This window comes from Symphalangus syndactylus, chromosome 20 (genome assembly GCF_028878055.3).
Source record: "Symphalangus syndactylus isolate Jambi chromosome 20, NHGRI_mSymSyn1-v2.1_pri, whole genome shotgun sequence".
Lineage (NCBI taxonomy): Eukaryota > Metazoa > Chordata > Mammalia > Primates > Hylobatidae > Symphalangus > Symphalangus syndactylus.
The window spans coordinates 64570200-64584833 of record NC_072442.2 but is presented as its reverse complement, the minus strand read 5'-3'; the positions used below and the strand labels follow the sequence as shown (position 1 = coordinate 64584833).

Below are 14634 nucleotides of genomic sequence, written 5' to 3'. Positions count from 1 at the left end.
ATACCATCTCCACTTCCTCGACTCCTATCACCCTACAGTTTAATACATTATGAAATATATTCACGGATCGGCATGGCTTACAGAACAATAAGAAAGTCTGCACCTGTGCATCCATCTGCCCATCCCCAACTGAACCCACCCCAAGCTGACTTCCCACCCTCTGAGTCAGTTCCTGTGAAGGTCACCAGGGGTCCCCACAATGCCACATCCAACGGACCCCTCTCTGTCCTCATCTTCCTCGACCTCTCAGGAGCCCCAGACATGAGTAACCATCTCCTTGAAACACTTTCTTCTAGATTTCCGTCTACTCTCCTCATTCCTCAGGCCTTCGCTGGTGCCTTCGCGTTCTGACCTCTATCTGCCACCAGGATCGGGGGGCTGGGTCACTGTCTTCCTCGCCGGCACAGTCTCCCTAGTGATCGCTTCCGAGCCCATAGCTTCAATACACCTATAAAGGCTGAAATTCCCACCTCTCCATCTGCTATCGTAGGCAGAATAATGGCCCCCCAAAGATGGCCACATCCTAATCTCCAGAACCTGTGAATATGTTGCCTTTTATGGCGAAAGGGACTTTGTAGATGTGATTAAGTAAATCAAGGATCATGAGATGGGGGGGTTATCCTGGATTATCTGGGTGGGCTCCGTGAAATCACAAGGGTCCTTCTATGAGGGAGGCCCCGAAAACGGGGCCGCAGGGTGGCATAGGCGGGCCGCAGGGACTCAGGGGGACGATGAGGCAGGCAGAGGGGAGAAGCGGCGAGACCGCAGGGAATGCTGGGAGCCTCCCAAGGAGGCCCCTCCCATCCCAGAAGCCCCCAGGGCTGTCCCGGGTGGGCTGTAAAGCCCCAGTGTAATCACAAAGGTCCTTCTACGAGGGAGGCAGGAGAATCAGAGTCGGAGAAAGATGTGAAGCTTGTTACGCTGCAGGCCTAAGGAGGAGGAGGAGGCCGTGAGCCAAGGAATGCAGGCAGCTTCTAGAAGCCTAAAAAGGCAAGAAAACGGATTCTCTCCCAGAGCTTCTAGAAGGGACCCAGCCCTGCTGACACCTTTTCAGACTTCTGACCTCCAAAACTACAAGATAATAAACTTACAGCTGGGCTCAGTGGCTCACACCCGTCATCCCAGCACTTTGGGAGGCCGAGGCAGGCGGATCACCTGAGGTCAGGAGTTCAAGACCAGCCTGGCCAACAGGGTAAAACTCCGTCTCTACTAAAAATACAAACATTAGCTGGGCATAGTGGTGCATGCCTGTAATCCCAGCTGCTCGGGAGGCTGAGGCAGGAGAATCACTTGAACCTGGGAGGTGGAAGTTGCAGTGAGCCAAGATCTCACTGCTGCACTCCAGCCTGTGTGAAAGAGTGCCAAATGATAATTATTATTATTATTATAATAAACTTGTGTTGTTGTAAGCCACTACATTTGTGGTAACTTGTTACAGCATCAATAGGAAACAAACAGAACTTGTGGTCTTTCCTGTCAAGCCTGCTTCTTCTCATCTTCCCCCCACAGCAAATGGCATCAGCAACAACTAAGTTCTAAAGGCGAAGCCCAGCAGGTATCCTTGCTTCCGTCATGTTTTCACTCGTGCCCTACATCCATTCCACCTGCCAACCCCATTGGTTCTTTCTCCAAATTCTTTCTTTTTTTTTTTTTTTTTCTGTTTTTTCGAGATGGAGTTTCACTCTTGTCACCCAGGCTGGAGTGCAATGTCGCGATCTCAGCTCACTGCAACCTCCGCCTCCTGGGTTCAGGCGATTCTCCTGCCTTGGCCTTCCAAAGTGCCACGATTACAGGCGCCTGCCACCATGCCCAGCTAATTTTCGTATTTTTAGTACAGATGGGGTTTTCACCATGTTGGCCAGGCTGGTCTTGAACTCCTGACCTCAGGTGATCCACTCACTTCGGCCTCCCAAATTGCTGGGATTACAGGTGTGAGCCACCACACCTGGCCAATTTTTATATTTTTAGTAGAGACAGGGTTTCACCATGTTGGCCAGGCTGGTCTTGAAATCCTGACCTCAAGTGATCCACCCATCTCAGCCTCCCAAAGTGCTGGAATTACAGGCACGAACCACCGCACCCGACTCTCCAAATTATTTCTAGAAAGCAGCTCTTCTCCAAATGCTCCTTCCATCATTGTCCTGCCTTGTCAATGGTAATAGCCGCCTGTTATTTTGTGGGGTTTGTTTGTGTTTTAGGTAGAGTCTTGCTCTGTTGTCCAGGCTGGAGTGCAGTAGTGTGATCACGGCTCACTGCAGCCTTGACCTCAGGCTCAGCGATCCTCCTACCTCAGCCTCACAAGTTGCTGGGCCTACAGGAGCGAGTTACCGTGCCCAGCTGATTTTGTTCATTTGTTTATAGAGATGAAGTCTCACTGTGTTGCCCAGGCTGATCCTCGGCTCAAGCACTCCCGCCTTGGCCTTCCAAAGTGTCGGAGAAAGACGCAAAGCTTACTATGCTTCAGGCTTAAGGAGGAGGAGGGGGCTGTGAGCCAAGGAATGCAGGTAGCTTCTAGAAACCAAAAAAGGCAAGAAAACAGATTCTCCCCCAGAGCTTCTAGAAGGGACCCAGCCCTGCTGACACCTTTTCAGACTTCTGGCCTCCAAAACTACAAGAAAACTTCTATATTAATAGAAGTGAGCCACCGTGCCTGGCCCATTTATTTGGTTTTTAATTTATTCGCGTGATTTTTTTTTTTTAAGACAGAGTCTCCTTCTGTCACCTAAGTTGAAGTACAGTGACGTGATCACGGTTCACTGCAGCCTTGACCTCCCAGGCTCAAGCGATCCTCCCACCTCAGTCTCCCAAGTAACTGGGACCACAGATGGCGTGCCATCACACCTGGCTAATTTTCTTATGTTTTGTAGAGACGGGGTTTTGCCATGTTGCCCAGGCTAGTCTCGAACTCCTGGGCTCCAGTAATCTTCCTGCCTTGGCCTCCCAAAGGGCTGGGAGTGAGCCCAGTGAGTTACAGTGAGTTTCAGGCATGAGCCACAGCACCTGGCCCACTCATGTAGTTTACACCTTGTCCCTTCTGTCAGTGGCAGCCCCAGTTCCTGGGCGACCAGTGCCAGCATTTCCTGCCTCAGGCCTTCCACCATGCTGTTCCCTCCACCGAGCTGTTCGTTCGACTGCGCTGTTCCCTCCACGGCACTGTTCCCTCCACCACGCTGTTCCCTCCACGGCACTGTTCCCTCCACCACGCTGTTCCCTCCACGGCACTGTTCCCTCCACCACGCTGTTCCCTCCACGGCACTGTTCCCTCCACCACGCTGTTCCCTCCACGGCACTGTTCCCTCCACCACGCTGTTCCCTCCACCGTGCTGTTCCCTCCATGGTACTGTTCCCTCCACCACACTGTTCCCTCCACCGTGCTGTTCCCTCCACGGCACTGTTCCTTCCACCGTGCTGTTCCCTCCACCACGCTGTTCCCTCCACCACGCTGTTCCCTCCACGGCACTGTTCCTTCCACCGTGCTGTTCCCTCCATGGCGCTGTTCCCTCCATGGCACTGTTCCCTCCACCGTGCTGTTCCCTCCACGGCACTGTTCCTTCCACCGTGCTGTTCCCTCCACCACGCTGTTCCCTCCACCACGCTGTTCCCTCCACGGCACTGTTCCCTCCACCGTGCTGTTCCCTCCACCGTGCTGTTCCCTCCATGGCACTGTTCCCTCCACCGTGCTGTTCCCTCCACCGTGCTGTTCCCTCCACGGCGCTGTTCCCTCCACCGTGCTGTTCCCTCCACCGTGCTGTTCCCTCCATGGCGCTGTTCCCTCCACCGTGCTGTTCCCTCCATGGCGCTGTTCCCTCCACCGTGCTGTTCCCTCCACCGTGCTGTTCCCTCCATGGCGCTGTTCCCTCCACTGTGCTGTTCCCTCCACCGTGCTGTTCCCTCCACGGCACTGTTTCTTCCACCGTGCTGTTCGTTCCACCATGCCGTTTCCTGTGCCCAGAGCCCTCAAATTCCACTCTCCCCAAGGTTGGCTTATTCTCCTTCCCCAGCCTCACCTGTCACCTCCTCATAAGTGCTTTCTCTACCCAGCCCCGCCTCACAACCCAGTTACTCTGCCTCGCATCACCCTGTTTGATTTCCTTCTCAGAACCTGTCATCATCTGATAGTGCCTATTATCTGTCTTCTCCACCAGGCAGTAGGTCCCGAAGGATCTTGTCTATCTTCTTCACCATGTTATTCCCAGGGTCTGGAGCAATGCCTGGCACAGAACAGGGGCTCAGTAAGTATTTGTTGAGTGGCTACTGAACAACAGCCCAGGTAACAGCTAAGGGGACTCATCTGGGGCAGGGCTGAGGGGCGGAGGGCTGGGTGCAGCAGAGAGCTGCTCCTCTGTTCCGGCTCTGCAGCTGAGCCCCCAAATTAGGTCGCTTCCTTAGCAACCCTGCCTCTCTCCCCAGCCCCGACCTCAGCCCTAGACCCAGAATCTCCTTCCCTGTTCCCCCATGAAGGGTGGGGTCAAAACTGGGCTCCACGGCAGACCCCGTGTTGGTGGGGTAGGTGCAGGCCTGGACCCGCCTCCAGTCTCCCTCCTCCTCAGTCCTCTGCCAGGACTGTTTCCTCTGCCTGCGATGCCTCCTCCTGCAGACAAATCATCCCAAACCCCAGCCCCTCAGGAAGCCCTCCCAAAGGAAGTGCAGCCTGATCCCCTCCAGGCCCTGCAGCAGCCCTGACTATAACACCCCACCCCCACCCTTTCTTCCCACCTGGACTGCGTGTTCCCAGGAGGCCATCATGAACAGTTGTGCAGGGTGTGCACTGCAGATCCCAAGATTGCCATTCATGTCGCCATCATGCAATGACATGGCCTGGGCCCTCTGAGCTACCTCTGCTCCCCACACCTTTTATCCGCCACTGCCAGGAGTCTGCAGGTTTGTTGACCACGTGACTGACAAACCATTGACCGACCAGCTCTGACAGACGACTAGCCATCAGCTGACAGCCACAGGGGTCCTATTACACCCTGAGCTGGGTACAGCCCAGCAACCCTTGTCCATCTCCTGCCTTTATTTATTTCTTTAGTATTTTTTTCTTTGTTTGTTTTTTGAGACGGAGTCTCACTCTGTCGCTTAGGCTGGAGTGCAATGGCATGATCTCGGCTCAATGCAACCTCCACCTCCCGGGTTCAAGTGATTCTCCTGCCTCAGCCTCCTGAGTAGTTGGAATTACAGGCACCTGCCACCATGCCCAGCTAATTTTTTTTTTTTTTTTTTTGTATCTTTAGTAGAGATGGGGTTTCACTATATGTTGGCCAGGCTGGTCTTGAACTCCTGACCTCAAGTGATCTGCCGGCCTCAGCCTCCCAAAGTGCTGGGATTACAGGTGTGAGCCCCCGTGCCCGGCCCCCAGGGTCTATTTCCATGTCTGCTGTCTGTCCCACACATACCTTCTGTGGCAACCAAAACCCATGATGCTGCCAGCCCTGGTCTCTTACATTTTAAGAGAGACAATGTGACTGACAGGCAGCGTTTTCTGTAACTGTCTCCTGCCCAGTTCCCTCCCACCAATACCCCAGTGACCCCATGTCTCAGCTCCAGGTCCCACCGATGTGGGAGCTGGAACCCAGCTAGAGCCCAGCCCCTTCCTTTTTCTAGGGCCGAGTCGGCCAGCCAGTGCACTTCCTGCCCTGTGCGACATGCCCGTGGTCTCGGGCCCCACCATCTGCAGCAGAAACCCGAAGTGCCTCCCACCACATCCTCCTCCCCAGCACGTGCAAGCCTGGTAGCCCCTCTCTGCTTCAGCAGGTGTTCAGGGAGGTTTGCTGTTCAGGGAGCCCCGCTGGGCCCTCCCCCAGCCCCTGGTGGACTCAGAGCCCTCTGCGCCACGGCTCCAAACTCTCTCCTGCACCCTGGCCTTTGGGCTTCTGAGGGAGGGGCTGTGAACATCGGTGGGACCTGGAGCTGAGACGTGGGGTCACTGGGGTATTGGTGGGAGGGAACTGGGCAGGAGACAGTTACAGAAAACGCTGACTAAAACCTGCTCACGCCCTGCAAACAGTTTGGAAAACTGAATGCAGAACCAACTGCGTAACTTCTGACCCAGCAGTTGCACTCCTGAGCACATATGCCCTCCCCCAAAATGAGTACATTCTTTGGGATCAACTCTGAGGGGTAAAAAAAGAAAAAAAAAAGAACATTCATCCATCAAAAGGAGGTGCACATCATTGCTATTCATCACAGCCCAAAGAAACTGCCCAAATGCCAATCATCAGTACTGTTGACGCAATGTAACCCTGGCAACCAGAAGAAGTACCGCCTCGGGCAACACGATGGATGAAATTCACAGGCCTTACGTGGAGAGAGAGGAGCCCGACGTAGCGGGGCACACACTGTATGCCTCATTGATATTAAATTCAAAACCAGGCGAGACTAATGCACGGAGATGAAAGTCAGCTGGAGGTTACTCTTGGCAGCAGATGTGTCTGGAAGGGAGTGCAGGGCTTAGAGGGGGCTTAGGCGCGGCAGCTCACGCGCCCTGGATCTGCATGCTGCTTCACTCTGTGGATGTTCACTGAGCTGCATGCTTATGAGGTGTGCACTTTTCCTTCTATTTTTTTTTTTTTTTTTTTTTTGGAGAGACAGAGTTTCATTCTTGTTGCCCAGGCTGGAGTGCAATGGTGTGGTCTTGGCTCACTGCAACCTCCGCCTCCCGGGTTCAAGCGATTCTCCTGCCTCAGCCTCCCAAGTAGCTGGGATTACAGGTGCCCGCCACCACGCCCGACTAATTTTTGTGTTTTTAGTAGAGACGGGGGTTTCACCATGTTGGCCAGGCTGGTCTCGAGCTCCTGACCTCAGGTGACCCACCCGCCTCGGCTTCCCAAAGTGCTGGGATGACAGGCGTGAGCCCCCTCGCCCAGCCGGGTGTGCATTCTTCTGTATGGCATATGTTGATAAAATTTTACCCAAACCAAACACAATCTGGACCTTTAATTCATCTTCCTGCAACACAAAACTCCCTAAAAACCTCACCGCCCCTCCCGGCTTCAGACCTTCTAGTTCCTCCAAACCCTCAGTGCCTGGGTGACGAGGCACCGCACCCCCCCCCCCACCCGCTTTCCCAGCTTACTTTTCATCACTCTCAGCTTTAGCCACACATCATTTTCTCAGTTTCCTGACCTTAGCCGGCCTCCAGGCTTCTGACCAAGCTGTTCTCGGTGCCTGCCATCCCCTTCCCTTTCCTTCTCATGCTAATTCCCAGTCACCCTGCAAATCCTAGTAGACGCTGATGAACACACCTGCCTTGATGCACCCCCCGTACCTCGGACGTCCCCCAACGGAGCTGTTATTTGGTGGGGTTGTTGTCACTCTTGTCATCGTCTAGCTTGTTTCCCTCATGAGCCCAGGAGCCTCATGAAGGCAGTGACCATGTCTCCCTCTTATTCCCCAAATATTGCCTGGTACTGAGTAAATGCTCCATCAATACTTGCTGAATGAATGAAGGAATGAATGAATGAAGGAATGAATGAATGAATGAATGAATTGGCCCCATCCTAACCACTTAAATCTAATGGTGAGCAGACTTTTTTCTTTTCTTTTTTTTTTGAGACGGAGTCTCGCTCTGTTGCCCAGGCTGGAGTGCAGTGGTGCAGTCTCGGCTCACTGCAAGCTCCGCCTCCCAGGTTCATGCCATTCTCCTGCCTCAGCCCCCAGAGCAGCTGGGACTACAGGTGTGCGCCACCATGCCCTGATAATTTTTGTATTTTTAGTAGAGACGGGGCTTCAGCATATTGGCCAGGCTGATTACAAACTCCTGACCTCAAGTGATCTGCCCACCTCGGCCTCCCAAAGTGCTGGCATTATAGGCGTGAGCCACCGCGCCTGGCAGTGACCAGACTTTTGACTGCACAGATGAAACCAGGATCCAGAAAGGACTCTCTAATGATGTAGGAAGCATCGAGCTCTGTTTCCCCTGCAACTGTCACAACACAGAACAGTCCAGGGACCCCAGGTGGGTGGGGTTTTCCCTCCACACCAGGCAAGCAGTCCTTCGGCAGCCAGCTCCAGCTGAGGGTCCTCACGTTCAACTCAATTCCCACATGCTCCACCTGGAGGTGACATCAGACCTCACAGGTAGAGGGCTCAGTCCCACAAGACTGCCCCCAACTTCCGAGGCCAATCACAAGTCCCCAGTTATTTTACCTGTGCTTGTGACCAAACAAATATATCAGGGTTTCTGTGACCCTTTCCTTGGGCTTGATTAATTTGCTAGTGTGGCTCCGAGAACTCAGAGAAGCCCTTACTTACATTTACTGGTTTATTATAAAGGATATTACAGGCCGGGCGTGGTGGCTCACGCTTGTAATCCCAGCACTTTGGGAGGCTGAGGCGGGCGGATCACGAGGTCAGGAGATCGAGACCATCCTGGTTAACATGGTGAAACCCCGTCTCTACTAAATATACAAAAAATTAGCCGGGCGTGGTGGTGGGCGCCTGTAGTCCCAGCTACTCAGAGAGGCTGAGGCAGGAGAATGGCGTGAACCCGGGAGGCGGAGCTTGCAGTGAGCCGAGATCGCGCCACTGCACTCCAGCCTGGGCGACAGAGCGAGACTCCGTCTCAAAAATAAATAAATAAATAAATAAATAAATAAATAAATAAATAAATAAATAAAGGATATTACAAGCCGGGTGCCTTGGCTCATGCCTGTAATCCCAGCACTTTGGGAGGCCGAGGCGGGCGGATCACGAGGTCAGGAGTTCGAGACCAGCCTGGCCAACATTGGTGAAACCCCATCTCTACTAAAAATACAAAACTCAGATGGGCGTGGTGGCGGGCGCCTGTAATCTCAGCTACTAGGGAGGCTGAGGCAGGAGAATCGCTTGAACCCAGTGGTTGCAGTGAGCTGAGAGTGCGCCACCACACTCCAGCCTGGGTGGCAGAGCAAGACTCTGCCTCAAAAAGAAAAAAAAAAAGATATTACAAAGGATACAGATGAGGAGATGCATAAGGCAAAGTGGGGGTGAGGGGCAAAGTTTCCATGCCCTCTTGGGGGCTACCCTCCAGAAACTTCCACATGTTCTGCTACCCAGAAGCTCCCCAAACCCTGTCCTTTTGAGTTTTATGGAGGCCTCATTACATAGGCATGATTGAATCATTGGCCACTGGTGATCAACTAAACCTTCAGCCCTTCTCCTCTCCCAGAAGAGGGGTGTGGGGCTGAAAGTCCCAACCCTCTCATCCTGCCTGGTTCTCTCCAGTGACCAGCCCCCATTTTGAAGCTATCTGGGGGCTGCCAGTCCCCTGTCAACTCATTAACAAAGAAAGACATTTATTACTTTGGAGATTCCAAAGATTGTAGGTGTGTATGCCAGAAAATGGGACCAAATGTTTATTTTGAGACCAAATATATTTTTATTTGTTATATTGTAAAACATATATTTAGTCTTGGAATACCAAATATACATTTCACAGTATCACAGGATCCAAGTCTGCCTGGCTGTCAGGGTCAAGGCCCAAGTCCCAGGGCCTATGAGGCTGCCTCAGGAGCCACCACTGCCCACCCATCGTCTGTCAAGCAAAGCTCCTGCCCTGCCCAGCCAGGAACCCTGAGCTCCTCACCTGGCTCTGCCCCCAGTGCCTGTTTGAACCCTGGGTTCACTTGCTCCAGTGTGCTGGGTATGAAGGAAACCCTTGACCACTGACCAGAAGCAAAGCAATCGGGTGGGCTGGGGTAGGATGAGGAGGTAACCGTCCTAGGCTGGGCCCGCTCAGCGGGACAGTATGCACAGGAAAAGCCCTATGACCACCCAGAAAAAAAGGGGGGAGAAATCACTGCTTTGGATTGAAATCAATGTCAGAGACATAACAGCAATACATAACACATAAACCTTGACCAGATCTGGCTTTAAAACGACACAGCTCTAGAAGTCATTTTGGGAACAGGTGCGGTGGCTCATGCCTGTAATCCCAGCAGTTTAGGAGGCCAAAGTGGGCAGATCATTTGAGGTCAGGAGTTCAAGACCATCCTGGCCAACATGGCGAAACTCTGTTTCTACTAAAAATACAAAAAATTAGCCAGGCCTGGTGGTGGCACCTGTAATCCCAGCTACTTAGGAGGCTGAGGCAGGAGGATCACTTGAACCCGGGAGGCGGAGGTTGCAGTGAGCTGAGATTGCACCACTGCACTCCAGCCTGGGCGACAGAGCAAGACTCTGTCTCCAATAAATAAATAATAGGTAAATAAATAAAAGTCATTTTGATGACAACATGGGAAATTGAAATGAGCCTCAGATCTCATGACCCTTTACACCAGAGCTTCTCCTAACTACAGACATACTCCTACATCTGATGCACACGGCCACCATCGCCATCTGAGGGAATGCATATTTTACTTACTTACTTTTTTTTTTTTTTTTTTGAGACAGGGTCTCGTTCTGTCACCCAGGCTGAAGTGCAGTGGCACAATCGCAGCTCACTGCAGCCTCGAAACCCCCCCGGGCTCAGGCAATTCTCTCACTTCAGCCTCCCAAGTAGCTGGGACGGACTACAGGCTTAAGCCACCACATCTGGCTGATTTTTTAATCTTTTTTTGTAGACAGGGTCTCACTCTTACCCAGGCTGGTCTCGAACTCCTGGGCTCATGTGATCCACCCGCCTTGGCCTCCCAAAGTGCTGGGATTACAGGTGAGCCACTGCACCCGCCAACCTTTGTATATTAAATTCTACAACTTGCCTTTTTCAACTCACAGTATGTTTCTAGACGGATCCAGGTAAATAACCATTGCACTGACTTCATTCAGGGGATCTGCTTTTAGTATCGCATTGTATGAGTCATATCAGTATTTTTCTCGTTTTCCTAATGAGGAATATTGTCAGTCTTTCATGATTCCAAACAATGCTACCACAAACATTTTTTGTTGGTAACATTTTGTTTGTTTGTTTTTCTTTTTCTGAGACAGAGTCTCACTCTGTCACCCACGCTGGAGTGCAATGGCATGATCTCGGCTCACTGCAGCCTCCACCTCCTGGGTTCAAGCAATTCTCCTGCCTCAGCCTCCCAAGAACCTGGGATTACAGGCGCCCACCACCACACCCAGCTAATTTTTTTTTTTTTTTTTTTTTTTTTTTTTTTGTATCTTTCATGGAGACGGGGTTTCGCCAGGTTGGCCAGCCTAGGTCTCAAATTCCTGACCTCAGGTGATCCACCGGCCTCGGCCTCCCAAAATTCTGGGATTACAGGTGTGAGCCACTGCACGCGGTACACAAACATTTTTATATGTGTCTGAGAATTTCTCTAAAGCTGGGATCGGGGAGTGGAATTGTCAGAGGCCACGTGCATCCTCAACTTTACCAGATATGGCACAATTGCCCTCCAAGATGGTGATAGCAATTCACACTCCTACACGTCCCTATTTCACCGCAACCTTACCAGCAATGTTGGTGGATTTTATATTTTCTTATCTAATAGGTGGGTATAGATGATATTTAAAAAATGTAAAGTAATGTTTATTGAGCATTAATGTGGCCAGAAATTGTGTTAAGCCCTTTTTTTTTTTTTAAGACAGAGTCTTGCTCTGTTGCCCAGGCTAGAGTGCAATGGCATGATCTTGGCTCACTACAACCTCCACCTCCCAGGTTCAAGCAATTCTCCTGCCTCAGCCTCTCGAGCAGCTGAGACTACAGGCGTGTACCACCACGCCCGGATAGTTTTATATTTTTAGTAGAGACGGGGTTTCACCGTGTTGGCCAGGCTGGTCTCGAACTCCTGACCTCAAATGATCCACCCACCTCAGCCTCCCAAAGTGCTGGGATTACAAGCGTGAGCCACCGCACCCGGCAGAAATTGTGCTAATCCCTTTACCTGCATTATCTCAAATAGTCTTTGCGACAATCCTGTGAAGTAGGTAAATCCCCACGCTGATTGCAGAGAAGGGAAACTGAGCACGTTGCTCAGGCTGCACAGCAAATACACAGTGAAGCTGCCACTGAACCCTGGGTGCCAGAACCACAGCCTACCTCTTACCCACTACACTCTTGTGCCTCGTAGTTTCAGGGTTTTTGTTCTGGAGACAGGCTGGAGTGCAATGGTGCAATCACGGCTCCCTACAGCCTTGACCTCCTGGGCCCAAGTGGTCCACCTGCCTCAGCCTCCCGAGTAGCTGGGACTACAGGCGGGCACCACCATGCCCAGATAGTTTTTGTTTTTTTTTGAGTTGGGGGCCTCACTATGTTGCCCAGGGTGGTCTTGAACTCCTGGCCTCAAGCAATCCTCCAGCTTCAGCCTCCCAAAGTGTTGAGATTACAGGCTTGAGCCACGGTGCCAGGCCCACTTTTTTCTTTGTTATTTTTTGTTTCCAAATGTTCTAGATTGAACACGTGTTACTTCCATAAGGAACAAAAGAGCCTTAATATGCTTTATTTTAAAATTGTCTTTAAGTCCACCCTCCCCCTAGGCAATGGAGCAGGGAGAGGCCCAGTGAGGCGTGAGGTTGGGGTTCCGTGGACCCCACAGACTGTCCCGATGCCCACAGCCTCTCTCACGCCTTCTCTCTTTCTCCTGCATGCCCTTCTGAAAGAGAAAGGAGTTCCTCTCCTGACGGTGGGGTGGGGTGGGGTGCCATGGCCGTCTCTGGGGCCCAGCTCAGATTCCCCGGAAGCCCCCTCCATCTGAAAGCCTCCCGCCCACCGGTCCTACTCACCAGGTCTGGTTGGTGCTGGGGTCTTGGTGCAGAAGGGAGCTGAGCACGAAAGGGGCACCTCCCTTGGGCGTGAGCCAGGGCCGGGCCACATCCACATTGAAAGCGGCCAGCAGGGCCAGGCCTGCGGGGAAAAGGAGCGTTTAATGAAAGAGGCCTTTTACTCCCATTATTCCAGCAAATCCTGTGGCGTCATGAACCCCGTTCTACAGCTGAGAAAAGTGAGACTCCCCAAGGATCTTTATGTGTGTGCAAGAGAGAAAGACTAGACACAGGTGTATCTGCCCCAGAGCCTCTGATCCTCCTACACTAAACCAAGCTGTACCAGTACCCGAGCCCCCCTCCTCTAAGAAGCCGCCCCAGCTCTTCCCAAAGAAGCACTTCCCACCTCCTCACACCTCTTACTGTCATTTCCGCACCTGACACACAGCGTGTACTCACGTCACCGCATCTTGTATCGAAGTTACAGTAGACTGTGAGCCCCAGGAAGAGGGCCTGCATATGTTCTATGTACCCCCTTCAAGCAACCCACGAGAAAACATGTATCCCTAAAACTGCCTGCACAAGAATGTTTTATACCAGCTTTATTCGGAAGAGCCCCAAACTGCAAACGACCCGAATGTCCATCAACAGGAGACTGGAAAAACCCACTGTGGTATATTCCTACAGTAGAATCCAAAGAGGAATCAACAACAGATACAGCAGCATGATGAATCCCAAAAATCATTATGCAGGCCGCGCGCCAGTGGCTCATGCCTGTAATCACAGCAGTTTGGGAGGCCGAGGCGGCCGGATCACTTGAGGTCAGGAGTTCGAGACCAGCCTGGCCAACATGATGAAACCCCGTCTCTACTAAAAACGCAAAAATTAGCCGGGCGCAGTGGCACATTCTTGTAATCCCAGCTACTCAGAAGGCTGAGGCAGGAGAATCGCTTAAACCTGGGAGGCGAAGGTTGCAATGAGCCGAGATTGCACCGCTGCACTCCAGCCTGAGCAACAGAGCGAGACCCCGTCTCAAAACAACAACAACAAAAATCATTATACTGAGCGACAGAAGCCTTACGTCTTTCTTCTTCTCATTTCTGTGATTTTTTAATTTACAGCAGAATAGGGTCGTGAATTCTATTTTATTCAATGGTTATAATCTGTTATCACTATATTGGTTCTCAAACTGTCCCTTATTTGGCCTTTCCATGAAGAAATAATTGGTACTGGATTAATTCTTTCACCATAAACAACTGGAATACTGGACACAACCTATAAAACGTTTTCAGACATTTGACAACAAGCAGAGCAGGACAGTGATCTCTAGAAAACATGGACAAGTAACACGAGCCCTATCATTACCCTCAGCTTTCTTTCTGGAGGAATTTTATGACCCCAATGCAGGGAAAGGGAATTCAAACAGAGCACAGCAGATTTGTTGAGCTAAGGCAACAAAAATCATATCGTATAACTCCATTTATATGAGGTTCTAGAACCAGCAAAACTAATCTATAGTTAGAAAAAAAATGCTTGAGAGGATGGGACTAACTTGGGAAGGGGCTAGAAGGAACTTTCTGGAATGATGAAAATATTCTATATCTTGATAGATGTTTGAATTACCAAGGTGTGCATGTGTCAAAACACACTCAATGAATGGTCCACGTAGAATTTGTGCATGTCACTGTATGTAAATATTACCTTAAAGAAGAAGCACAAACACATTTTGTTGATATGTATGCTGAAATGTTTAGAGTTGAATTATACTTAAGTCAGCAATTTATTTTTACTAATTTCTTTTTTATGAGACGGGGTCTTGCTCTGTTGCCCAGGCTGGAGTACAGTGGTGCAATCTTGGCTCACCACAACTTCTGTGTCCCGGGTTCAAGCGATTCTCCTGTCTCAGCCTCCCACGTAGCTGGGATTACAGGTGCCCACCACCATGCCCGGCTAATTTTTTGTATTTTTAGTAGAGACAGGGTTTCACCATGTTGGCCGGGCTGGTTTCAA

At 51.3% G+C, this 14634-nt stretch overlaps 1 protein-coding gene across 1 annotated transcript in view; it reads right to left on the bottom strand.

Annotated features, from left to right (window-relative positions):
* ITGAE (integrin subunit alpha E) overlaps positions 1–14634 on the bottom strand; it is a 74005-nt gene that overhangs the window by 50207 nt on the left and 9164 nt on the right. The window contains exon 3 of the mRNA XM_063628408.1: positions 12646–12766. Within this exon, the coding sequence (XP_063484478.1) occupies positions 12646–12766 (121 nt within the window). The remainder of the gene's footprint in view (positions 1–12645; positions 12767–14634) is intronic.